Here is a 27,878-nt window from a genome sequence, read left to right as displayed (position 1 = left end):
GTAGGTGTCAAAGACAGTATGTGTCTAACTTTAAATGTTGAAATGTTACCAACGAATGTCAGTCAAAGACAGAATGTGCTTTCTACATCTAATTGGCCTATCAACATATAAAACATTCCTCACAATGGATTCCTTCCCTAACTTTATGAGATAATTAACATAGAAAATTGGGCAGTGATAATCAGAAACAACTAAGAACTCCTGAGTAGGCAGGAAAGCAAGTGGAGTTCTGCTGGCACTGCTCTGCGAATTCTATCTATCAGTTTCTTGGGTATCGGATTCTATTTTTGGAGAGCCACTATTATGCAGACTTTCGCCAGATTCCTCGGTCTCAGCATTCGGTTTGCTCTGTTTCAGAGGATGTGTAAGAGATAATCATTACAAATAATAAGCTCCTACCATCCCAAAAAGACCAGTAAAGCCCAACCATATGGACATACCCCGAACTAAAAGTAGACAACCTTTTTCCTTGAAACATGTTAGATGTGAGTTCAAATAACCGTGAACATAAAGATAACTTTTGCAGTAAAATTCAATTTCAATGGATTGTTCGTTGGACTGGCATACCAACCAACAAATAGCGAACTCTTCAGAATTCGCAACTCATAATTGTAAATAACAAAATTACATGTCTTCTGCATGAATACAGGCAATTGGGAGTCAGAGAGAGGTCAGAAAATATTTTACCTTATTTCTGTCACGCCAGCCAAGTCCAAAAGGTAGCAGACCAATTTTCCGGGAGGGGTTTTCAGACTTTGGGCTTTGTCCACGACCAGCCCTACAAAAATAGCTCCAATGAAGTTGAGCGAAGAAAATTTGGTCTTAAAAAATAAATGGATTCATATATATCATACATGCATCAAGCTCTTTCTATTGGAATTCCTTCCCCGTAAATCCATGGGAACTGAGTGAGTTACGTCCACAGGACTCAGATGACAGAACATACATTATTTACGGTCAAGTATTAGCAGCCAGCCACACCACAGCTTCTGTAAAACTTAAGGTCAAACTCAAGCTCTATCTATTGGATATCATATTTGAAATTTTGAAGGTTTCCCAGAATACCACATATAAAAGTAAGAGTGACTAATCCTTTCAATATAATTTTAACTTTTCCAGTTCAGCATTCGAGAAATGCAAATAATGATATTTGCCCAGAGACTCCCTTTCATTAAAGCCCCACATACTTCATTGCTATTCAGTTTCGTCAAGGAAACCTTAAAGCCATCTAGGGCCATTTTAAACTTTGTTTTGCAATACAATACGGGGCTATTTTTTAAGCTTTTCCCGCATTTCATAGTTTACCAAGTACAGCACAGAAAGTATTTAACTTTGTTTTGCAATACATATGGGACTTCTCAAAGAGGCAATTTTCACCTGTTTTAAATCACGAAAATGATCTAAAGTTGCTTTACTCTGCTATCTCGTATCTATCAAGGAAAAAAATATAAAAGTAAACCCTAATCATAATATCAGACACTTCGAAAACAAATTTCTCAAACAGGTTTATGAAATTATGAATACTTAATTGGAGGTTCATAAATGAAATTATTGTGGTCTTGAAATATTGAGTTCCTTCCAAGACCTTGTTCATAAATGACTAAAATAATGTTGTACCTTGGAGAAGAAAGTGCTTTGGATTGGCCAGATTCATATTGAAGGGTAGCCTCCAACATACTTTCTGCCATAACGACTCGCTTTTGCATCTCAGCAATTGATTGCATGGCCTTGTCGTACTTTTCCTGCATATTTATTATACTGGAAATAGATGTAATCATGCCTAGTAAGATCCTTAATAATGAGCAGTGTGGTTTACTTATTTCTCTCTGGGAAATAGATCTGTGCATCTTATTAGAATTTAGAAAGCGCTTCAATGCCATGGACATGCAGAGGGTATATAGATTAAACACTTGGATAAAATGTGTTTTTGGTTTCTTAATTTTGGTCAAAAAAATAGTTTTAGTTCCTATACTCTAAATTCGATGATTTTGGTCCTTATGTTTTTAATAATTTGTGAAATTGGTCCTTTGTCCATAAAGTAGGACAAACTTCAATTATACTAAGACCAAAGTTTTCATTTTAAAATGTAGGAACTAAGCCATTTTACCTGAAAATTGAGGGATCTAAATTACATTTTACCTTTAAAACAAAGATAGAGAAAATAGTGTTTCTCAATCATAATTAACTTGATCCATTTAGCCAAAAAAAGAAAACCATCTGTGCAGCACATTGTGAGCTAAATACAACCACTTAGAAAAGAATATTTTCTTTCCATGAACATTAGCAAGAGAAAAGGAATAAGTAAATAAATTAGGTATAACGAAAGATTTAGAGTATCTCAGTTTTTTTTACTTCTAAACTACTCATGCATTTCTATTCTTATCAGGCATGTGAGACATACAGAAAAGTACCCAAACCTATACCAAGCACTAGTGAAAAAATATTAAAAACATAATGCATGTCAATGAAACTCAGATTTAGATGAGTGTTGCATAATCAGGAGAATTGTGCTGTAATTAAGTGCACAGATTTGTTAGTGATTTTATTTCATTTGATTTGTAAAGCTTTAAACACCCATTATTTCTGGCTTTCATTACCAATTATTTCTTTACTTAATTAGGTTGTAAAACAGTCTATAAATAGAGAATGTAATCACATTTATCAAATACATCATAAATACATTTCATCTATTTCTTTCAACTTGGTATCGGGAGACTCTGCTTCTGCAATTGCTGCAATTATTTTCCCGGGCAGTCTTCATTGCTGCAATTATATTTTTTGGACAACCTTAATTGCTGCAACTTTTTTTTCCTTATCTTTTCTCCATTGACCACCACCTTGCACCATTGACCTTACTGCCACTGGCATTGGCCCACTGCCATTGACCGCCGTTGAACACCACTGCCGACGCCGATCGCCAAAAACTGCCACCGGAAAATTTTTCCGACGAGTTTTTTTTGTGTGAACAAGACCAAATTTTGCCAATCTGCAAAACTTAGTTGCTTTTGAGGTCTCATGGACTCCTTTAGTAAGACATCTAGCTATTGTTCCTTCATTATGAGTGGTAAGAGTTCTAGTCTCTTATCCTTTAATGCTTCTAGTACTGAAAATAATATCTGAATTATAGACTCTGGTGCTACTGATCATATGACATCTCATTCCTCTTCTTTTTCATCCTACACTGCTTCATTTGGTAATCAATATATTACTGTTGCTAATGGTTCCAATACCCCCGTTACTGGTCGTGGTAACATTTACCTTCAACCTTCATTTCCTTTAAAAAAATGTGCTTTATGTTCCCAAATTATCCAATAACCTCTTATCTATTCAAAAGGTTACCCAAGATTTAAATTGTTCAGTGGTATTTTTCCCTCCCATTGTGTTTTTCAGGATCTTGTGCAGTGGTATTTTTTCTTTCCCATTGTGTTTTTCAGGATCTTGCCACGGGGAAGACTATTGGAATTGCTAAAGAGCAGGGCGGGTTATATTATTTACAACATGAAGAAAATAAAAAGTGTGCTAGACTATAGGCACACACTTCTAATCTTCAGCAAGGCCGTGAATCTTGGTCATCCTCTCAGATATGACTTCAACACAAACGTCTTGGTCATCCTCCATTTAATACCCTAAAGTCCTTATTTCCTGTTTTATTAACAAAAGTGCGTACTGAGTCTTTTCATTGTGATGTTTGTTAGTTTGCTAAACACCATCAGACAACTTTTCTTCCCAATGGTAATAATAGTTCTAAACCTTTTGATCTTATTCATTCAGATGTATGGGGACCTTCACCTATTACTAATATCCCGGGTGCAAAATGTTTGTTTCATTTATTGATGATTGTACTCGTGTTACCTGGATATTCCTCATGAAAGATAAGTCTGGAGTTGTTCACCTATTTGTAAAGTTTTACAGAATGATTCAAATACAATTTGAAAGTCCAATTAAGAGATTGTGTTCCGACAACGGAAGAGAATATGTGAACCAAAACCTTTCCAAGTTCCTTCAGGAAAATGAAGTTGTTCATGAATTAACCTGTGTGGACACTCCTCAACAAAATGGGGTTGCTGAAAGGAAAAATCGTTATCTCCTTGAGGTTACTAGAGCTTTACTTTTCCAAACGTCTGTTCCTAGATCTTACTAGGGGGAAGCAGTCCTGACTGCTACTTATTTAATTAATAGATTACCCTCTCATGTTTTAGAGGGTGTTACTCCTATTAAGCTTATGACAACATTTTATCCTTCTATTCCCGTGTTGACTAGTCTTCAGAACCGTGTCTTTGGTTGTCCTGCTTTTGTCCATGTTCATAGTCCTTATCGGGGTAAGTTAGATCCTTGCGCCATCAAATGTGTCTTCATTGGTTATGCCCCCAACAAAAAGGGTTACAAATGTTATTACCCTTAAAGTCGTAAAGTCTATGTTTCCAAGGATGTCACCTTTCATGAAACAAAGTCTTTCTTTTCTAGTTTTCAGCTTCAAGGGGAGAGTGTTCAAGAAGCTGAGAATCTTGAGTTGCCACCTTTTCCTTTGTTGCAGAATTTCATTCTTAGGGAGGATGACAAAGACCATGCACCAACATCATTACCAGAGAAGAATAATGAGTTTAAATATTTTGGAAAACAATATCAGCAAAGGCAACAAGAACCCGTCCTGGTCGAACAACAACTTCAATTGTCCGAACCGGACTGTGAGACTCTTGAGGACACCTTAAATACTGCTTTTGAACCTAACCTAAATGATTTACCTATTGCCTTGAGAAAAGAAAAAAGATCTTGTGCCAAATATCCTATATCCCAATTTGTGTCTACAGAAAAACTTTCTCTGCAACATCGGAGTTTTCTTTCAGCTATTGATTCTATAAGAATCCCTACATCAGTACAAGAAGCCTTAAAAGATGAGAACTGGATTCGAGCCATGAATGAAGAAATGAGTGCATTAGAAAGGAATGAGACTTGGGAGATTGTAGAAAGACCAAAAGATAAGAAAGTTGTGGGTTGTAGGTGGATATACACAGTTAAGTATAAGTCTGATGGCACACTGGATCTGTATAAAACAAGGTTGGTTGCAAAAGGGTATACTCAAACCTATGGGATCGATTATGAGGAGACTTTTGCTCTGGTGGCAAAAATGAATACAATCAGGATTATTCTCTCCTTTGGTTGGGCAATGCATCAATTTGATGTTAAAAATGCCTTCTTGCGTGGAAGCTTGGAGGAAGAAGTATACATGGAGATTCCACCTAGTTATGGTGCTATTAATGAAGGAAATAAGGTGTGCATACTTAAGAAGGCCCTATATGGTCTTAAACAATCACCTCGTGCTTGGTTTGGAAGGTTTACTCAAGCTATAGTATCTTTGGGATACCGATAAAGCCAAGGTGATCATACTCTGTTTATAAAACATTCTCAGAATGGTAAACTCACTCTACTTTTGGTCTATGTAGATGATATAATTATTACAGGTGATGATGAGATTGAAAAACAAAATTTTGAGGGAGAGACTGGCTGCTCAATTTGAGATGAAGGATCTTGGGAAGCTGATGTACTTCCTTGGGATAGAGGTTGCTTACTCTAGACAGGACATCTTTATTTCTCAAAGGAAATACATCCTTGATCTTCTTAAAGAGACTGGTAAGTTGGGTTGTAAGACCACTGGAGTGCCAATAGAGCAAAATCATAAGATTGAGAATGATGAGGAAAACCCAAAAGTGGAGAAGACACAATATCAAAGACTTGTGGGAAAACTCATTTATCTATCACACACTAGGCCAGACATAGCCTATGTAGTTAGTGTGGTTAGTCAATTTATGCATGATCCAAGAGAAAGACACTTGCAGATAGTAGATAGAATTATTCAGTACTTAAAAGCCTCTCCAGGAAAAGGATTGCTATTCAAAAAAGGGGAAAACTTATCCATGAAAAATATATACTGATGCTGACTATGCAGGATCGATTGTTGATAGGAGATCCACCACAGGCTACTGCATGTTCTAGGGTGGAAATCTGGTGACATGGAGGAGCAAGAAGCAAAATGTAGTTGCAAGATCAAGTGCAGAGGCCGAATTTAGAGCTATGGCTCAAGGGGGTGTGTGAACTATTATGGATGAAGATCATACTTGATGACCTAAAAATAAAATATGAAGCTCCTATGGGCTTGGCGTGTGATAATAAGTCCGCTATCAGTATTGCACACAATCCGGTTCAACATGATCGAACAAAGCACATAGAGATACACCGACACTTTATTAAGGAGAAGTTGGATGATGGTCTTATAGCCACTGAGTACATCCCGTCAAGACTCTAATTGACAAATATGTTTACTAAGGGACTTCCCACAAAACAATTCGAAGATCTTACTTGCAAGTTGTGAATGATAGATATACATTCACCAACTTGAGGGGGAGTGTTGCATAATCAGGAGAATTAAGCTATAATTAAGTGCAGATTCCATTCTATATTTATTAGGACAGATTTGTTAGTGATTTTATTTGATTTGCACAACTTTAAACACCCATTATTTTTGTTTGCGAATTTAGTCAACTGCAAACTGTAAGAGTGAATGACCTGAATCACAGTAATCGTAAGAAGGGGGAAAGGTTACCTGAAGCTCATGAACTTGTAATTTCTGAGTTGCAAGTCCTTGCTCTGCTCTTCTGCGAGCATCTTCTGTAATTTTTTGGTCCTGCTCTAGCCGCACTAGAACCTGTGGCATGGAGAAGATTTTAAAGTTTTCTCTATGACATATAAAGACATTCTTCTTAATCTCTATTTATTTATACATTTTTGCATATAAGCTTACAGAAATAGACACTGGAGAAAACAGGTGCACACTAGAACCTGCAGCATGGCAACTTCTTGTTCTTTCTTATCATCAAGGGTTTGTTGTAACTCGGCTACCTCCTCCTCCAATTGCTCAATCTGTATGATTACAACATTTTTGTAAGCCTCACAATCCAAAAGACCAGAAGAAAAATGAATTTGCAGAGAAAAAGAAATCATAAACACAATTGTACATGGAAACTAAGCAAGCTTTCCAAGTATTTATGCCTTAGGCATCATTTTAGCATAATGATGTCTGGAATATTGTTAGAATCTCTTGATTTATGCTGCATATAATATTTCCTTGTACAATTTTAATTACATAATTAGGAGATTTAATTACAACATATAGTTAGGAGGAGGATTAACAGATTGACAATATATTTTATATTTATCGATCCCAAATTATATGGATAGATTGTGCCTCTTCTGCCTCTTTACCTAATCTCTTAAATTTGACAGCTTCAAATATATCAACAACCAAGCTTAATACCACTAAGAGGAAAGTTAACTACATGAATTTCAGAGTGCCTTTATTAAAAGCCCAAACTTCATAAAATCCATAGAGTTGATGTCTTTTTAAATGATTTCTTGTGTTTTCTTCAGTTTTCTTCTGCCCCTATTAATCACACTACTTCCATTTTTTATCCACATTTTGTACAAGGATGTTTGTTTGAGGGAGAAAGGGAGAGGGAGAGAAATATTGATCAATAGATCTTGGCAATAAATGTCTAGTTTAAAACAAGTCAAGTGACTTTTTTTAAGTGGCCATGTGAATTTAAGAAAAGTTTAATGTTGATATCCATATGTAGTTGAATGACCAAAATTACTCGATATATATTTTTCTTATGGGCAAGAAGAAATAATAATTTCCAATTTTTCTTTTTACACATTTAATAAGCGTAAATACTCAATAAAATACCAAAAATGTGAAAGGTCACACAAGAAGATGAATCATCCAAACAGATATACCCTTGCATTCAACTCCAGACGATTGTCTTCCTTCACCATCTCCATTAAAGCTGTTTCTAGCTCCTCAGCTCTGTTCAAGGTTTGGAAACACATACATGAAAATGAGTTAATTGTCTTTAGAAGATATCACGACAATCTAACATCACTGTATACATAGTTATCTCATATTAACAAAGAAGCACGGGGAATGAAGAAGAAAAGATACAAATAAGACATCGAAAGTGCTAAAGGCAATGCATTATAAAGATTTATTAAGTGGTTTGTTTACCAGGTAGAAGACCTAATTGGAATATAAAGCCAGTATACAAAATGAAGAATATTTCTTAAATGGTTCTACAACCTGGCACAAAGTATGGTAATATGCATTTATTGTTGGTTGGGAACTATTTCCAAACCCCTTTTTGGCCAAGCGGTTTGGATTTTAAGCAAGAAGACCTAATTGGAATATGAAGTTAGAATGCCAAATGAATAATATTTTCATAAATATGTGAACAACGTGGCATAATATGCAGTTCTAGGAATGATTCCAAACCCATTTTTTGGCATGACCTGAACATGATTATTGCAAATTCTAGAAAGACTATTTATAGACTTTGAAATATTGGCTGAGTATAGAAGAGTAAAAAAAGTCTAAGCATTGCACGTTCTTGGGTGGAAACTTACTAAATTGGAGAAGAAACAAAATGTAGTTGCAAGGTTCAATGTGTAGGCTGAATTTTGAGCTGTGTTTGAATTGTTATGGTTGAAATTATTTTGAGTAACCTTAAGGTGAATTGTGAAGAACCTATGACCCTTACTCTGATAATAAATAAATTTTTAGTACTTATTAAATATGACAGGGCAAATCACACATAGATAGATCAACATTTAATCAAAGAAAATCTGGATTATGGTCTTATCACTGCCTCCTACATCTCATCAAGACTGCATCTAGAGATTTGTTCACACAAAATGGTTTCATGATCTCACATGCAAGCTAAAAAATGATGGGAAGGGTGTTTAGTTATAAGGAGATGTTATCAATCATTATAATTATGACCATTAAGATAATGTAGAATACTACAGGAAATATTGTAATCATTATTGTAGAGTAGTAGAGCCATATATATACCCTCTTGTATTGGTTTAATGTCACAATTGAATTGAATAAGTTTTCTTCTGTGTTCAAGTATTCTCAAGTAAATGTATTTATATAGATAATTCATATATATATTTTTCATCCTTGTAATATACTACTTTTTTGGTTATGGTCCTTAAATTTTTGTTAAATGGTCCTCGTAAAATTGTTTTTTTCTTTTTTAGTCCTTGTTATTTTGTTTTAGTGCTTGTAAAATGCTTAGAATTATTGGGAATCCCCATTTCTTGCAGATATTTAGAATTCATGATTTAGGTTGTATAAATTTGGAATTAAAATATTTGGCATTAATAGTTGTAAATGCATTTTTTCTATTTATGAATGAATAGAGAATTGACAAAGAATCACAACCAATTTATCTGATAGATACCAGTGAAAAATCACAAAAATGATAGACATGTATATACAAGGCTACATATAAGGAAACAAGTCACCCCTGGTAATCAGAACTTATCTCCTAAAATCAGAAACAACCTCCCACACAGACTTCGGAAAAGAATCCCTTAATTCTAGGATTCTTAACTTCAGATTTTAGGGACACTAAAAATTCTTATATTGAACGCCCCTTTAATTCCAAGGATTTCCAACCTAATAAACTAAAATAATGTACATTTAATTTACAATATCTACACTCGCAGGTAGACAGTTTTTACAGTTATATTCTAGCAACTTTCTTTTATAAGTAGCAAGCTGGGGGGAAAAATAAGTTTAAAAGAGCTTGAATTACAATTTGAACTCCAAAAAGACAATTACCTGAGTATGGTAGATCTTTTCTCCTCCAGCAACCTGCATAACTCAACCTTCAACCAAACCACCTGCGCAGAAGCTGTTAATGATTGAAACTTAAAGAGTTGCACAAGAGCTGATTATAATAGAGCAATTATATAAAGGGAAAATATAACTGTAATTCAAAATTAAGCCAGGAAATTAGATTATGAAATGACATTAATGTAATATATTATCAATGAAGTTGTGGTTGAAGCATTGGAATCTGGAAAGACTACTGTCATACACAGCAAACCAACACACGCATAATACAAAGGATTATATTCGATGGGTTTTGCATCTATACTCACAATCAAAATATAAATTTTGTAATCTGTAAAATGTATAGTATTACTAATTATTAATGATTAGTTACACTACTCAAGTATTTAGACAATCAGATAGCTTGAGCTGCATCCTACCAGTTCTCAACAGACTCCAGCTGTCCGAACAGAATCACAGCCAGCTAACTAACTATTACAGGATGCCGACTCAGCTTAACCTGCTAGCAGAGAAAAGCCTAACACTAAGTATACTATCAGGGTCTAAATCTAAAACATGAAAATTTTTCGAATCTTCAATAGTACAATTTTCTGATGCACAAGATTTAATTCTATTTGAAAAGGAAAAATTCAGGAATATAAAATCAACCAATAAAAGAACTATAGAAGAGCCAGAATATGTCAAAATTACTCAATATAATCTTATTCTGATTCCTTTTCAATCTTTTAAGTGAAACTGACTCAAATGCTGCAGCACAGACAGAATCATAACATGGCAGCTGTAACTGTGAAAAATAAACTTAAAGAATGAAGCATATTATGACAACTAAAATTACTCATGCATGTATTTCATATCAGGTGTGTTATTTCACATTGTAAAGCATGCAAGCATCTTTTACCACTATTAAGTTAACTATGTTAACCTGATCAATATAGAAAGACAAAAGTCACATCTCGAAGGCATAACAATAGCATACCAAGGTGAATTTATAAGTCAAAATTGTGGTTAATGGTTGGTAAATTTCAATATACTTCACAAACAAAGGCCTTTTTGGGGAGAGGAGGGAATTGAAGAGGAAAGTAAATGTTGAGGTGTAGAATGTAGAGGAAGCAACCTGATCCTGGGGATCTGGAAGGGCCTCCAGTTCTGAATCTACATTGAGGCTATTAAGCATTTCATTTAAATTAGAGGAACGAGACTCCAATTTTGCACTCCCATCAGCTACTGCATCACTTTCTTCTGTGGTTTTTCTTTCTTCTACCATAGACCCTCGATCATGTTTGAAACTATATAGTTTAGTTGCAACCCCTTTCGAATTCTTCCAAGCCCTTCCCTTCATAGATCTTTCTTCTATGACGACTAATACAGAGGGCAGATGTTTTTCTCTTAGTTCCTTCAATCTGGCCTCAGTCACTGCTAGATAACCCATACAAGCCGTAAAGACAAGTTGGCTGCTATCAAATGTTGAACCAACAAGTGATTGCAACAACGTAATTGCATCACCAGCATCTTTTGTTGTAACTAATGCCGGACCTAGAATAAGAGATGAAAACTTGTGTTACTTTAAAGAAGATATAATAAACAATAATTTAATTTAGTTTAGAACTTACACATGATAGTTTGCACAGATAACTCAAAAACACAGGAAAGTAAAATTCAATACCATATAATTCCATTAGAGCCAGTGCTGTTCGAAATAGCATAACACGATTCCCTTCAAATAGTAGCACATCCCAAACTCGAAGAACTAAGACGGAGAAACACAACATAAGATAGCATTTAAGAATAAATAAAACCAATACTGTAATATTAAAAGACACAAAAAGATTCACTCCATATAAATCTCACCACTTTCCCAGGGAATTATGTTTACAAAGATTGATAGAAACCAAGATCCAGATATCCATGGCACCTGCACTCCCAAGTAATCCAGATGATTAACTGCACCAAAACCATCAGTAGAATAAAAAAAAAATCCAAGCTGACTTAGAAAAGCAACTACACGAAGATTACTAAAGAGCAAAGATAATAAATACAAACCCAGTTTAGGAAATCTTTCACGCATCAATTCCTCAAAAATAAGCTGGTCCACCTGAGACATGAAAAACTTCCATGATTGCAAAGAGAATTACAAATACTCAATACTAAAATTATCAAAAAAGGCATGTGACTAGGGAAACAGGATAAAGAAAGTTTCCTTTTTCAAAAAAGAAATAAGGACTGGAAAATGATCATTACTTGGGATTCTATCATATCCTCAGTATAATAGCCCGCAAAATATTCATCAATAATGCCAACAAATGCCCTGAGATATATCAATATAACATTAGATAATACAAACTGAAGACAAACCAAGTGTTGTTAAATAAAACAAAAAGATATATATATATATATATATATATATATTTAAATAGACAGCATTTAAAGAAGATCATGTTTACCTAATGATCAGTTAACAAAATAAAAAAATTGGTCAAAGTATTATGTGGACAAGTCTGGGCAGATATGCACCAGTACAATTCAACCCAGTTATGGAGACCAACTAGTGTAGGCCCACATTTAAACAGGTTTGCATTTAACAAGCTCGCAATTAAACAGACCAATCCACATACCTTACTAGTCTTTTTTTTTTTCCTTCTCAAAATACTAGATTTGTGGGCCAGTCCAAATGGTCAGTGGGTCAGTCCAAACAGATTATTTTTTACTGAAAATGAAAAATTATATATATGTGTGTGGGTGAGTGGATGGGTTTGGTTAAACAGGTTGCTCTGCAGGGCCTGACCAAACCCATTCAATTCACATATTTCTCAAATCAATCCATGTACATCTGCAATAAAACCAACCAAGATTTTGCCAAGCCCAAGATATTTTCTATGCTGAAAAGAGGGACTAACAAGGGGAATCTATACGAAAGCTTTCCAAACCTTACCAAAAGGCATTTTCTTCTGGCATAAGAAGTAGCAATAAACCAGCAAAGAAATTCATAGCCTGCAAGTATTAAAATAACATAATTTAATGACAGGTTATGATGTCGATGGCAACCGCGAGGAGTACCATTACCACCAGTGAAGAATTGTTAGATACCATCAAATACAACAACCACCACAATAAAAAGCAAGAACTATGGGAATACATTGTCAGTATATATTACACCTCATACTTCACACTTCACAGGACACAGAAAATTTAAAATTGACTTAGGCTCAAGGCTTTCAACATTCAATATTTCTTTTGTAAAAATACATTTTCTGTTTGGAGGTACGAACATGAAGCAGGAACCTAGGAATCAAGATATACTATAACTTGAAAAGGATTTAGTTGCATGAGAGAAAAATATCTTATTGAATTGAATAATTGATCTAGTACATACGCATATATATAGAGAGAACACTATAACTAAAACAATTATTAAAAAAAGATCTCTAATATCTTATAACACTGCATTGTAATGATTACAATATCTTCTTGTAACTTAAAAAAGTATTTTCTCCTAACTCAACACTTCCCCCAAAGCTAATGAATAGATATCTATCATTCCAAACTTGCATGGAAAGATCTTTTGTAAACAAATCTGCTAACTGAATCCTAGATGAAATATAAGTTGTTATAAAGCCACTATCTAGTTTTCTTTAGTAAAGTATCGGTCTATCTCTATGTTCTTGATCCTATCCAGCCACTATTAGCATATTTATGATCACATTATAAAGTTGTAGGCTTTTCAAATGTCACTAAAATCATTCAGAATAATTCTCAGTCATAACAATTCACACACCCCATGTGCCATTGCATGGAATTCAAACTCAGCACTAGACTTTACATCAACAATTTGTTTTTTACTTCTTCAAGTCATCGAATTTTCATCGAATTTTCATCCAAGAACATGCAATATCTTAAGGTGGATCTCCTATATGAAACAGACCCTGGATAATTTGCATCAATACACCTTTTTTATTTTTCTCATTCCTCTCAAACAACAATCCCCTTCCTCGACTTGTCCTCAAATATTGAAGGTTTCTTTTCACAATATGTAAATGTCGCTCTCGTGCATCATGCATGAACTAACTAACTGCACTCACAACATAAGCTATGTTAAGTCTAGAGTGGGCTAAGTACATGAGCTTTCCCACAAGCCTATGACATTGATCCTTATTCACAGTAGAACTACCTTCATCACACCCAATTCTATGGTTTTGTTATATGGGTTGTGGTCTTCCAATAAATCTTACCTATTTCTTTGAGAAAATAAATAACATACTTCTATCTTAAGAAAGTACTTTAATTTTTCTAGATTCTTCGTCTCAAACTAAGCAACAAGCTTTTCATTCAACATTTGTATCTTATTCATCACCCCCTACAACAATCATGTCATGTAAAGGTTCTAAGGTGTCAGAAAAATGGACACTTACCCCTAGCTCAAAGGATTAGAGTTGTTCTCAAATCATGTTAGGTTGCTTTTGTCCCCTTTGATATTGCATATAGAAGAAAATCTATGGACGACTAATTTCCAAAGTTGAACCTGACTCGATAACAAAGTTACCCTCGTTAGGAGCAGCTTCAAAAGCATCCATACAAGAGGAGCCAAGAGAAGTACAAGGAGTACCAAGAGTAGTATGAGTATGGAAAGGTTCCCATATGAAATGTAAGGTTTTATATCTCATACGAGTGATACATGACTTGTTAATTAAAGAAACCAATAAGTAAATAAATTAATAATAAAGGACAAAACAGTAATTAGGCTAGTTTGATGGGCCTAGCAGAATCATAGAGTTTATATTTATGTAAACACTAATGTAGAAACAAAGTCGCCTCCATGAAAAGTATGTACATTTCTTTTCCCTTCATCCATCAAGAAAGAGAAATCATAGAATAGAGAGTCAAAGAGTAAAAACCTTGGATCAACATTCATCTAATTGAACTTTCTAGAGCACTGAAGAGTGATCTCTCATAAAGAGAGATCCTGTTTTGGTTTTCTATATTATGCATTTATTTGAAAATCGATAAGTTTTTACGTTATGTTTTTTCATGAAAAAAAGGACGAGTTAAGAGACTTCAAAGACTCAGCTTCTATAAAAATCTCCCGCTAAAGCTGAGAACTCAAGTAAAAGGATTCAATTTCATCAAAAGTGACATCCATTGAAGTAAAAGAACTTTTTACTCAAAGGATGGTAACAACAATATCCCTTTTTATCAGAGGCATAACCAATTAATATACATTTAACAGCTCTAGGATCTAACTTCCTACAAAACTAACTATGAATATGAATAAACATAACACATCCAAAAACCCAACTGCAAAGGCTAGAGAAAAGGAACAAATGAAAAAAAAGAAGACATAGACTCAATAAGGCTAAGACCATCTAGAACCCGGGAGGGTAATAGGTTGATAAGATAGACAATATTGAGGACAACCTCTCCCCTTTTGGGACATACATTTGAAAAAGAAGGACCCATGTCAATTCAACTGAAAAGGATAGAGTCCTACAAAAAATTTAAAAATTTGAAATTTCCTAATAAACCTTCCTTGGGGGATGACCTTTTAGTTCTACTAGATGAAAGAGAGCCTTATTTCCATGAACTTGAAGCAAGTCTCCTAGGTGTAGCCAAATTTCTTATAATGAGAGCACCAACAATCCTCCCTACCTTTTTAGTTGAGTTTCATGTTCCAATGGTTTGAGGTTCTAGATCAGAGAGCATGATAGTTCCTCAGTGGAGGACTCACTCATTATGATCATTCAACAAGTCTCACCACCCTAAAGAATGTGGAAGACTTCAGACAGGGAGGGAAGTCTTCTTGTGCTGGGAAATCATGTCCTAACAAAGTTATATTTAGAATTCAATCCCGATAAGAACTTAAATATTTGGGATTGTTCAACAAACTGGAAAAAAAAGTATCCCTGCTATTTTCAAACTTCAAATTTTGGTACTAGTCCAACTCAGTGACCCTTCATTATTCCATAGTGTTTAGCAATAGAGGAAGCACCCTATTTGGTAAAAAATATCTTGTTTTCTAACTCATGACATGTAAAGATGTCCCATAACATGGTATTTCCAAGGTCTTCCCAAATTTCATATAATTTCTACTCATTTTTGTAGTCCCGGATCCTCGTAGCCGTGATAATTTGAGTCATTATTGTGCTAAATTTGAAAATTAGGGTTATCCTAGGATGTGGCCTCCCATTTAATATGGTTAAGCTTATTCATACCTTTCAATATGTGTCTAATAAATTGAGTTCACAAGAAATAATTTCAACCATTAAGAAAGTTATGCTCAAATATTATGGTAGATTGCTAAGAGTATCATACACACACAAGATCGGAAACCCATTTTTGGAAATATAATGACAGTACTTAATGTAATCAGATCCCCGTGATTCAAGGATATAATCAGATCCCCATTATTCAGGGATATCATCAGATCCCTATTATTCAGGGATATAATTAAATCCCTATGATTCAAGGATATTTACTTCATACACTTGAATTCTAATTATAATTTTCTAAATATGAAACTTATACTCCCCCTCAAACCAGTGAATATGCATTTTCCATTCCCATCTTGGAACCAATCCATTCAGAGTTGTTGTTATTCAGCCCCTTTGTTAGGAGGTTTGCAATGTTGTCTTAAGAGGAGACATGGAATGCTTATTTGACCACTATCTAATTTCTTTGATCAATTTTAATATGTTTGGTTCTATTATGTTGCACCAAATTATGGGCTATGTTAATAGCAAATTTATTATCACAGTAAAGACTCATTGGTTTATCCCACTTTATTCTTAAATTTTCCAAGATGATTTTCAACTGTATTAGTTCATAGATCTCTTGTGTCATTCATTGCCTTGAACTCTACTTCAGCATTGGGTCTTGCTACCACACCAAGGAAAGTACAATATCCATTAGTTGATCTTTTATCCATAATTAACCTAGCATAATCAACATTTGTATATACTTAGAGATTTACATTCCCATCTTGTTTGAACAAAAATCCTTGTCTGGAGTCCTTTTCAGATATTGCACAATTCTTAGTGCAACCCATCAGTGAATCTCCTTTGGTTGGTTCATGAAGTGGCTTCTAGAAATCATTGCAAATGCAACATCGGGTCTAGTATGAGACAAATATGAGTCTACCATCGAATCTCTAGTACATTCCCTTGTCAACAAGGGTATCTTCTTCGCATTTCCCAACTTCAGATTTGGATCAATTGGTGTACTTACATGCTATCTAACTAGTTTCCTTCAATAAATCAGTAATGCATTTTTGTTGGGATATGAAAATACCGTTTTTAGAATGGACTACTTTAATTCCCAAAAAATAATTCAATTTTTTTGAAGGTCTTGATTTCAAACTCCTTGGTTAGATGTTGGCTTAATAGTTGTTGCACCTTTTTATCATCACTTGTCAATACAATATCATCCACATACACCAGTAACATTGTTACTCCACCTGACCCAATGTGTTTAACAAATAGTGTGTGGTCTCCTTATCTTTGTTTGAAGCCGAAACCTCAACTTAAGTAAACCTTCTAAATCGTTCTTATGGTGATTGTTTTAGTCCATATAATGCCTTTTTCAATTTGAAAACAGTATTGACAACAGTTTTCCCACCATATTCAGGGGAATTCCATGTAAATCTCCTCTTCATGTTCCCCATGAAGAAAGACATTTTTTACATCAAATTGTTGCAAGTTTCAACCATTATTAGCCGCTAGAGATAATATCACTCTAACTTTGTTCATTTTAGCAACTAGGGCAGATGTTTCCAAGTAATCCACTCCATAAGTTTGAGTGAATCCCATTGCTACTAACCTTGTCTTGTACCTTTCAATGGATCTGTCAGCCTTGTATTTTATGGTATATACTCATTTGGATCCTACTGGTTCTTTCCCTTTTGGTAGAGTAACTAACTCCCTAGTATTATATTCTTTTCTAATGCCTCCATTTCCAAGTCCATGACATGTTTCTATTTTTTGTCAGTCAATGTCTCAGATAGAGAGGTAGGTGTTGTGGTGGTATTTAGGCTTGTAAGGAAGGCTTTATGAGTAGGTGAGAAGTGTTTAAAGGATAGATAATTGGCTAAAGGGTAGTGTGGTTTGGTAGTACATTTTCAAATCTCTTTTCTAAAGGCAATTGGAATATCTAGGTCCTCATAGGTTGCTGTCAAACTGGATTTAGGTTCCTATGCAATTGAGAAACCAAAGATTGATTACACGATTAGAAAAAATAGTTACCTCATAATGTTGGATTGGATTCATGAACATGAGAAAATTCCGGAGACCTCTGTCTTCATTGTGTGAATAAGATTTTTTTCTCAAATCTTACACCATCCCCATGTGAAGTGGAATTAGTGGATTCAATGGGTTGAACTTCTTTCTTAGAATCTGTTTCTTTTTCAGTTCATGTTTTTGGTCTAAGTCTAAAATCAAGAAGCAGTAGAGGAGAATCATCTTCCTTTCCTATAGTCTCCCCTTGAAGATGATTTAGGTGAAAGTGACTTTGTTTAAAAGAAAGTGACATCTCTACACACATAATTTTTTGGATAGTGGGTGATAACATTTATATCCCTTTCGTGTGGATGATGAGTATCCAACATAGACACATTTTAAGGCTCTAGGATCAAGTTTTCCTCTAGCACCACTATGGACATGGACAAACTATACACACCCAAATATTCTTGGAATGAGTTTATTTGATGTAGTCATATTGATATAGAAAGAAAAAACAGAACCTCCATAAGACTTTTTGAGGTAGAACACTAGAAGGTAGTCTATTAATTAGATAACATGATGAGGACCTAGAAAAGAGTGTGCCCATTGATCAAGCCCAACCTTCCTAGGGGATGACTAGGAGCATGACTCAAGACACAGAGCTAGATCAAGATCCACTAGCCAATGCTTTAGTGCCTAGCCTTCCCTAGAGGATCACGAGGCGTAGAGCACAGGCCTAAAGAGTTTGAAGATGTGTTTCAAGATCCCCCTAAAGGATTACCTCCTCTAAGAGGAATTGAGCACCAAATAGACTTTATACCCGGGGCTTCTTTACCAAATAGACCAGCATATAGGACCAATCCAACCGAGACCAAGGAAATTCAACAACAAGTGGAGGAATTAATAGCTAAGGGTTGGGTCAAAGATAGCATGAGTCCTTGTGCTATGCATGTGATTCTTGTCCCTAAAAAGGATAGGAGTTGGAGGATGTGTACGGATTGTCGAGCCACAAACAATATCACCATTAAGTATAGGCATCCCATCCCTAGGTTAGATGACTTGTTGGATGAGTTACATGAGTCTCAAATATTTACCAAAATTGATCTTAAGAGTGGTTATAACCAAATTCGGATTAAACCGGGAGATGAATGGAAAACCGCCTTTAAGACCAAATTTGGTTTATATGAGTGGTTGGTTAGTCATGCCCTTTGACTTAACCAAAATGCTCCAAGCACCTTCATACAACTTATGCACCATGTCTTAAGACCTTTCATTGGCAAATTTGTAGTGATCTATTTTGATGACATCCTCATCTATAGCTTGTCTTTAGAAGATCATAAGGAGCATGTTAGGCAAGTATTAGAAATCCTTAGGAAGGAAAAATTGTATGCTAATCCAAAAAAATGTGTTTGCAATAGATCACATAGACTTCCTAGGGTTTGTTGTGAGTTCAAAAGGGTGCATGTGGATAAAGAAAAGGTTGCAGCAATTAGATATTGGCCTACACCCACCAATGTTAGTGAGGTACGGAACTTTCATGGCCTTGCTAGTTTTTATAGAAGGTTTGTCAAAGACTTTAGTACCATTGTCGCACCTCTTAATGCCATAGTAAAGAAGGATGTGGTGTTTAAATGGGGCCAAGAACAAGAAAGAACTTTTGAAACTTTGAAAGATAAATTGACAAAGGCACCCAATTTAGCACTTTCCAACTTTACTAAGACATTTGAAATTGAATGTGATGCCTGTAACAGGATTGGGGCTATCCTCCTTCAAAAGGGTCACCCCATAACTTATTTTAGTGAGAAACTCAAGGGGAGTCATCTCAATTACTCAACCTATGATAAGGAACTTTATAATCTTGTTAGGGCCTTACAAAATTGGCAACATTATCTTTTTTCAAAGGAATTTGTGATACATAGTGATCTTGAATCCCTTAAATATTTGAAAGACCATAGCAAGCTCAACAAGAGACATGCCAAATGGGTAGAGTTCATTGAGCAATTTCCTTATGTGATCAAATCATAAGCAAAGAAAAGCTAATGTGGTTGCGGAAGCTCTTTCAAGAAGGCACACCATGCTAAATGTTTTGGATACTAAATACTTAAGCTTTGATCACATAAAGGAAATCTACCAAGATGACCTTGATTTTTCTCACATCTATCAAGAGTGCTCAAAGGGAGGATACAAAGACTTTTTCATACATGATGGTTTTCTCTTTAAAGGGAAAAAACTTTGTGTCCCTCAAGGGTCTTTGAGGCAATCTCTTGTTAGAGAGGCACATGAGGGTGGTCTTATGGGACATTTTGGGTAGCTAAGACCTTAGATAATTTGCATGAGCATTTCTTTTGGCCCCACATGCGCAAATCCGTACATAGCTTCTGTGATAAATGCATAGCATGTAGGAAGGCTAAGTCTAAGGTGCAACCCCATGGCTTATATACCCCTCTTCCCATCCCGGACATGCCTTGGGTAGATATCTCTATAAATTTCATTTTAGGTCTTCCCATTACATCTAAGGGTACAAACTCTATCTTTGTGGTGGTGGATCGCTTTTCAAAAATGACTCATTTTATACCATGCCACAAAGTAGATGATGCTTGTTATATTACAAATCTCTTCTTCAAGGAAGTTGTTAGATTGCATGGGCTTCCTAGAAATATAGTATCTAACAGAGACTCTAAGTTCTTGAGTCACTTCTGGAGGACATTGTGGGGAAAACTTGGCACTAAACTCTTGTTTTCTACTACTTGCCACTCCCAAATTGATTGCCAGACATAAGTGGTCAATAGGACTTTGGCTCAAATGTTGAGATGCCTTATTTTCGAGAACCCAAGGGTGTGGGAAAACTTGATTCCTCACATTGAGTTTGCCTATAATTGGGTAGTTAATTCTACTACTTCTCACACCCCTTTTGAGGTAGTGTACGGGTTCAATCCCCTCACACCCCTTGACCTACTTCCTATTCCTATACTTGATGAGGTGTTGTGCAAGGTTTGTTTTGAAAAAGCTTCCTTTATTAAAAACTTGCACCATCACATCAAGCTTCAAATTGAAAGGAAGGTAAGCAAGTATGCTCAGCATGCCAATACGGGGCGGAAGGCATTGATCTTTGAACCTGGGGATTGGGTTTGACTTCACTTGAGGAAAGATCGCTTCCCTACTCAAAGGAAGTCCAGACTTCTACCATGTGGTGATGACCCTTTCCAGGTCATTAAAAAGATCAGTGACAATGCTTATGAGTTAGAACTGCCTGAAACATATTTAGGAAATAATTCTTTCAATGTTAGTGATCTGACTCCTTTTTCAATGTTAACAAATTCTCTCCCACCCGGAGAACATGATGAGGACCTAGAAGAGAGTGCGCCCACTGACCAAGCCCAGCCTCCTCAGAGGATGACTAGGAGCATGACTCAAGACACAGGGCTAGGTCAGGATCTACTAGCCAATGCTTCAGTGCCTAGCCTTCCCCAGAGGATCACAAGGAGTAGAGCACAGGCCTTAGGAGATGAGCATCAACTAGTGTCTTTATTTGTAATTTCAGTAGAATAGGTTGTGCTTTAGCATAATAGGGAACACTTGACCTTGAGCATTGCCTTTTAGGGTAGGATTTTGACCTATCTTCTCGAAGATTAGGCTATATGGTGCGGCATTGACTTAGTCAATGCCATAGTCGCACCTTACTTTGGCTTTTCCCATCCTACCCTTGCTTCTTGTTTCTCAAGGCACCATCTCCTATAAATAGGGTGTCTTCCTCCTTGTATTTTCATGTTGAATTTTATAGAAGGAAAACTCTGCACAAATTGTGTGAGGATTGTTTTCTCTAGTAATACGTCTTATCTTGAGTGAGTTTTGAGAGCTCTCAAGTGGTAGCCCTCTACACTCATCTTGCAGGCAACCATACTCTAAGTGGCGTTTCCATTCTCAACCCACAACATAAGCTTTTTTCTTCCATCCTTTTCCTTCATTTCCATTTATGCCATTTTATCTTGTGTTCCTATACTTGTTCCCATTCGGTTCTTCCTTTGGTTTTGTGTTGTTCTTCCATTTTATCATTCGGCCATGTTTCATTTCATTGTTTCCTTTCATGTCTTTCAATTTCTGCAATGCATCCTCATTGTCACCTTATATTGATTTTCCTTTTTTACATTTGAAAGTGAACCTTCACACTTACTTAACCACTTGGTTAAGTTCGTGTCCAGTGGGAATCTTCCCTAGGTCTCACCATATTATTGCTAAAATCTCAATTATAAGTAAAGTGTCACCTCTAACATGGAACCATCTAAAATCAACTCACATTATAACATGCAATCAGTCTCCTCACAAAAAGATTTGGGAACCTTATGTTCAAAGAGAAGATCCCGAGTTTGGTCAAGTAGGTGCCCATTTTTCCTTTTAGCAATCCCATTTTGTTGGGGTGTTTTGACACAAGATGATTCATGAATGATACTCTCTTTACTACAAAAGGAATTAAGATCATTATTAGATCTAATACTCTTAATTCTAACACCAAATTGAATCGGAAAAAAAATTGAACAGAGCTGACTTTGGATTTTTGTTTTAGAAGGAACACCCATGTAACCCTAGTACAATAATCTATGAAGGTAATGAACCAACGAGCACCAAATACATTCAGGATATTTGAGAGACCCCACACATCAGTATGAATTAAATAGAAGGGAGAAGTGCTTATTTTATTACTAACTGGAAAAGGTACACGCTTGTAGCAAGGTCACACACTTCACAATGAAGACTCTCCACATCTAATTTATTAAAAAAGGAAGGAATAACAATTTTATGACTCTAAAGGAAGGATGACCAAGACAAAAATGTTGTAGGAGGACCTCTCTATTAGTCTTTATTAAATCAGAGGACGAGGAAACAACTATTGTTGTTATGTAGTTTTGGGGGAAGATTTGAGTTGTCCAAATAATAGAAGTCATTATATTCTCTAGTATGTCCAATCATCCTCTCTGAATGCTTGTCCTGTAGCATTCAAACATTTTCATAAAAAACAACATTACATGATAGGTCTTTCATGAGTTTTTCTAACGAAAATTAAACCGATAGACAATTTGGGAATATGATTGTTGACAACTACATCATGCAAATGTGGAAGATCAACATTGCTTAGTGGATTTGTCATGCAAAAAAAAAGAGATTCCTTAGCTCTCTTTTAAAAAAATAGACAGACAACCCTGAACAATGCTCTTTCAAAGGAGAGACATGCAACCAAAGTGAAAGTGTTGAACAAAGGCAAATCTGAAATTGTCACCTCAGGTGGACTCTAGCGAAGCAAGCAACAACAAGAATGGTTGTCGAACACGCCATCACATGCTGTGGGGGATGAGCGTGTAATGGCTGCACCGATGGCACCTCAACTTTGGGAGCTGTCAGATCAAAGAATGGCGAATATCCTAGTATGTTCTAAAGAGTAGTTGCTATTATAGATAGATAAAAGTCTATAAGATGAAAAAAGAAAAGAAAGGGGAAATATGATTGAATTAATCTATATATGAAAATGAATGTGTATTCACATATTTAAACTTACTGCGAATAAACCTGAATTTAGTGAACAACATATTTATCGTTTAATAAATATATGATACAAACTCATTTATATATAGATAGATATATTAATTAAATCATATTTTCCCTTTCTTCTTTTTTTTCATCCTATATAGACTTTTAGATATCTATAATAGCTATTACTTTTTTCTCTTTACACCTATGTGAGAATTAAACTGATATATGGGGATGCATTTAACACTATATATTCAAATGCATTAAGATATTAAAGGTTATAAAAGTGATCATAAGAATTAACCAGCAGGGTTTAGCATATTACTGCCAGCAATGCTAGTAAGCAGACCTATAACAAAGTTTATTTTCAAGCATCGTCTCTGTTTTGGATTTTATTTGTTCGATTGCTTAACCCTAGGATCACCAAATGATATCTTAAGAAATTATTTCCTATAACCAAGTATCCTGATGATGCAAGTCAATCAATATCAAGTAATTACTGACTTAATGATCTTTTTTAAAAAGCATAATACCCACCTTGACCATAGTTCACAATTGTGTTCAAGGTGAACATTATGCTTTTTATACACACATTAGAAAACAACGAAAAGTGTCACACATAAGTTTTCAACATTACACAAGAAGTGGAAGGAGATTTGAAAATTATGACACAAGAAATCAAATAACTTTTCAGTATTTAACCACATCAACTATAAACACATTTTGTAGTTCTTGTAAGAAAAATTCCATCATCTGTTATATGTAATAATTTGTAAAAGTGGATAAGTACCTAAATGTAAAGAAATTAGACTCGGCATTTATCTCTAAGCAAATTAATTTCAACAATACATGAAACATATATGCTCTATATAAACTGTAAATTAAAACATAGGAATGAACCAACAAATTCATACATAGATTTTTCAGTTACAACATTACATCACCAATAACAAAAAATTTTAGTAGAAGAAAGTCACCTAGTCCCTTCACATGAAAAATACACTTGTTTGGAAAGGGATGAAAATTTTATGAGTATGAAGTCTGATGAAGCTTGAGAATATTAGGAAGTAGTAGCAGTATTTACCAAAAAAGGTTCTTTTGAACTCCAATTACCTGACAGTACCCAACTTTAGGGTTATGTCGAGCATATGCTAGCAGTAAACGCCTCAGGGAATTTCTGCCATTTTCATCCAAAGCAGGGTGACCTGGGAAAGTTCGTGGTAAGTCCTGAGAATGAAAAGTATGGTTTAGTCTAAGGAGAGAGCCAGCATTCAATATAAAGCAAAAGATGCAGCACGTACAAATCAAAATAAAGTCCAAGGCGCATGCAGCTAATGACCTTCTCAATCTGCTTTTTCCATTTCCCAAATGCAGCAGATGAGACATTTTGCTCCTCACTTTCATTATGAGCTAACAGATCCTCATAATAGCTCTCCACCCGTCGTGTCTTCACACCTACAAAGGCTTGCCAGACCTGTAACAACAATATTGCAGTGTAGGGAAGGTTGCAGTACTTTTCCCCAACAAAAGTAGGAACTTCGGTGAATTAGAAATTTTTTACCTCTCCTCTAAGATCCTTTGGGACTCCTCCTTGAACAAGGGACTCCAGTTCTTTCCATCGGGAGAGAAGTTCAGGTAAGTCTTGATCTACTAAAGAATTTTCTTCCTTTGAGCCATTGATACCATCATCTACAGGTTTAGATTCATCTATAGATGGAAGATGATTGTTATTTCTATTTATTTCTGCACCTTTCATTTTCTTTCCCTTGACACGAGAACTAAATATTTCTTCGATGGCAATAAGAGATGGCCTAATTTCAGCCCAGTGTTGAACAACCTTACGAGTCTTTCTTTCTTCAGAATGATGCAATTCCTTTCCAGAGATATTTCCGGTTGCACTGTCAGAAATAAAATTCTTGTCACTTGAATCACCGCCTTCACTAACCCTCCCTGGATTTGTACCCTCTTTTATCTCAGTATCTCCAGAAGTGTTCGAGTCACCTCCTTTGCTAACCCTGTCTTGAATTGTCTCTTCTATTTTCACATTACCTTCAGCAGACTTCTTGCCATTTGAGTCGTCTCCTTCACTAACACTGATAGCATTAGTCTCTTCTTCTAACTCACACAACATCGTTCTACTTGAATCATCCCCATTATTTGGCCTATCTGGACTTCTCTCTTCTTTAACCTCGTCACTTTTAGGTTCAGCCTTCAATGTTTCTTTATGTTCGCTAGAAGTTGGTTGAGATGATTCAGCTACATGTTCAAGAAAGTCGCTCCATTTATCTGATCTCTCATCTTCCTCCTCCTAAGATAATGAATATCAGTTTAGGGATGATCATAAGTTGAATCTGTGCTACTTATTGTTAAAAACCAGTTCTCAAAATTGAAAGGATAAGATAATTTATTTATGCTCCATTTTTTGCAGTATCAAAGGGCTTAAATGCACACTTCTGGTGTTTAGTATAATTGTTTCTTAAAATCATAAGGAAAAAAATTAAAATGTTGCATATAAATTCATGTCATATGTTAATGCCGTACTGCAAAAGAAACATCTAGCAGTTATTTGCAATTATTAGAGGGTGAGATTGTTGCCTTGTGGCCTAGAGGTCATGGTTCAAATCCTGGAAACAACCTCTCTGCTTGTGGATGTAAAGCAAGGCGTGTCTACTTCTACCATCCCCTAATTAACTAAGTAGGAGTCTTATTCACTGGTCTGCTCAAGTCTAATCATATGATTGCCCACATCATGTACCCTTTTTGAGCCAATAGAAAAATGTCAATAAACCTCCTCTTATTTAAATTTCTTCAAAAATCCTTTCTCGTAAAAAAAGACACGTGACATTAGCTGTTGGAACTAGTATGTAGTCAACGCTGAAAGCTTTTATTATTCATCTTCTTGATGCAACTACTCACATGGTCACTTCAGGAGTTTTAATTTTTTTCAAGATGTTTATACTTTAGAAAGTCGAGAAAACATTAGTTACATTTCTCCAATAAAGGTATTGTAGTTTAAAAAGGCTATTATGTCATAATGATTGGTGAAATTAATAATTTTGTTAATATGTGTGTCATACTTTACTTGAAAAATAATTTAAAGTGGAGGGAGCAATAATTAATGGATGATTAGAACAAACATCATCAGTCACAGCCAAAGGTTTGTCATTCTTTACTATTTAACAAAAGCACTCACGCAGAAGGGCAAATCTCCTTTCGATATTTACCCAATAAAGGAACTATGTCCCTTGAATAATGATGGACCTTAAAGTGCTTCTATTTAGTTACAATGATCATAAATACACAAATGGTACATTAATATCCCAAAGAAATGTGTTCTTGCATGCATACTTGAATATTGGATTGAAACATTAAACCTGGATCATCAGAAACATGGAAGCAAAATAGAAGTATAATAGTAAATACCTTGTAAATGGAAAAATACTCCCTGTATCGTTGTGCGTATTGAGGCCTTAATGCAAATCCATAAGAATCCCTGCAAAAACGGTTTGTGTAATTATAGTTCTGTCACGAAGAAAGTTAGAAGAAAAAAACAGAGTACCACTCATTTCCAAAACCAGAAATAGACAATTGCACGTAAACTACAATTTGTAGAGAAATGCCGAGCATCATAATCTCTAACGTTCTCTCCATTATCTGTTGGAATTTGTTGAAAATCACAAATCACTCAAGATTTTGTCAACAAGTTTTAACATGTTTGAAAGAGTGCTGTTAACCCCTCTCTAATTTCTAAATAACTAATAAATTAAATTACACACGTAACGCATGCATGATTCTAACTCTACCATATACGAATGCTACCTGGAATCAACCTCCAACGAGCGCTTACTCAGTAAGGACAACAACATACTTTAAAAACAGGTACAGTTCTACAGCCCATAGCTTTCGCTCGCAAAACCAAACTCACAGTGCTAACTAACGGTAACACCACATTTCAAACTCGACATCCAACTACGCTCATTAAACCGAATCCAAAACGAACAATCAACCAAAGAAAATCGATTTCGGAATTCAAGATCGGGATAAAAACTGATCGAGTCGACACTGTTGTTTTGTTTGACAGTTGGTGTGAACAGTAACTGCTACAAAGAAGCATTCCACAACGGATCCACAAATTCACGAAAAGTTAGCACCGAAGGACGCGTGGAAAATCATGTGCAGCATGCGATTTCTATAAATTGTATAAGGACACATGCGTGCATACCTGGTGGGTTCGAAATTGTGGAGGACATTGAAACTGAAGTGCGCCATTTTCGGTTGCGTTGGCGCGAATACGAAGAGAGAGAAGGATTAGGGTTTGGTGAGTTTGTTTTGGAGGAAGACGAAAGGGTAACTGAATCTTCATTCTTTCTAGCTCCATCTGTATCGCTATAAATCAACTTCATTTGCCGCTGGTTTTTGCAACTTGTGTGTTTGAGGTAGCCGTTGATGTTATGTTGCCACCT

The 27,878-nt window shown here is 35.5% G+C and overlaps 1 protein-coding gene across 17 annotated transcripts; it reads right to left on the bottom strand.

Moving 5' to 3' along the window:
* Nucleotide 1: 1 nt before the first annotated feature.
* LOC137829571 (Ypt/Rab-GAP domain of gyp1p superfamily protein) lies at nt 2-27,878 on the bottom strand. 17 transcript variants are annotated; one of them, XR_016523007.1, is made up of 18 exons: nt 27,638-27,868; nt 26,839-26,908; nt 24,977-25,723; nt 24,755-24,889; nt 24,529-24,642; nt 12,621-12,679; nt 11,930-11,996; nt 11,732-11,783; nt 11,540-11,632; nt 11,355-11,438; nt 10,806-11,224; nt 9,677-9,749; nt 7,789-7,858; nt 6,797-6,915; nt 6,599-6,700; nt 1,618-1,742; nt 688-778; nt 2-348 (listed from the first exon to the last, which is right to left on the bottom strand). XR_016523007.1 is itself a non-coding variant. In XM_068636397.2 (18 exons), the coding sequence occupies exons 1-18, from the start codon at nt 27,682-27,684 to the stop codon at nt 253-255; spliced, it is 2,514 nt and encodes an 837-aa protein (XP_068492498.2). In that variant the 5' UTR covers nt 27,685-27,878; the 3' UTR covers nt 2-252. The 17 variants fall into 17 exon arrangements, 4 of the variants coding, with proteins under 4 accessions (XP_068492498.2, XP_068492497.2, XP_090160530.1 ...); XR_016523008.1 differs by having other exon boundaries at nt 6,835-6,915; XR_011084034.2 differs by having other exon boundaries at nt 9,677-9,738.

Source organism: Phaseolus vulgaris, chromosome 7 (assembly GCF_051622355.1).
Source record: "Phaseolus vulgaris cultivar YP4 chromosome 7, ASM5162235v1, whole genome shotgun sequence".
NCBI lineage: Eukaryota > Viridiplantae > Streptophyta > Magnoliopsida > Fabales > Fabaceae > Phaseolus > Phaseolus vulgaris.
Note: the sequence above shows the minus strand (reverse complement) of the source record. Positions and strands in the feature narration are given on the sequence as shown.

Excerpts from the sequence above, each read along its gene's own strand:
- LOC137829571 (XM_068636396.2), bottom strand. The coding sequence starts at position 27,684 with ATGGCGCACTTCAGTTTCAATGTCCTCCACAATTTCGAACCCACCAG. Across the intron at positions 24,890-24,976 it reads CAAAGGATCTTAGAGGAGAG|GTCTGGCAAGCCTTTGTAGG; the intron begins GTAAAAAATTTC and ends TTGTTGTTACAG. Across the intron at positions 349-687 it reads GCTGGCGTGACAGAAATAAG|AGCAAACCGAATGCTGAGAC; the intron begins GTAAAATATTTT and ends CCTCTGAAACAG.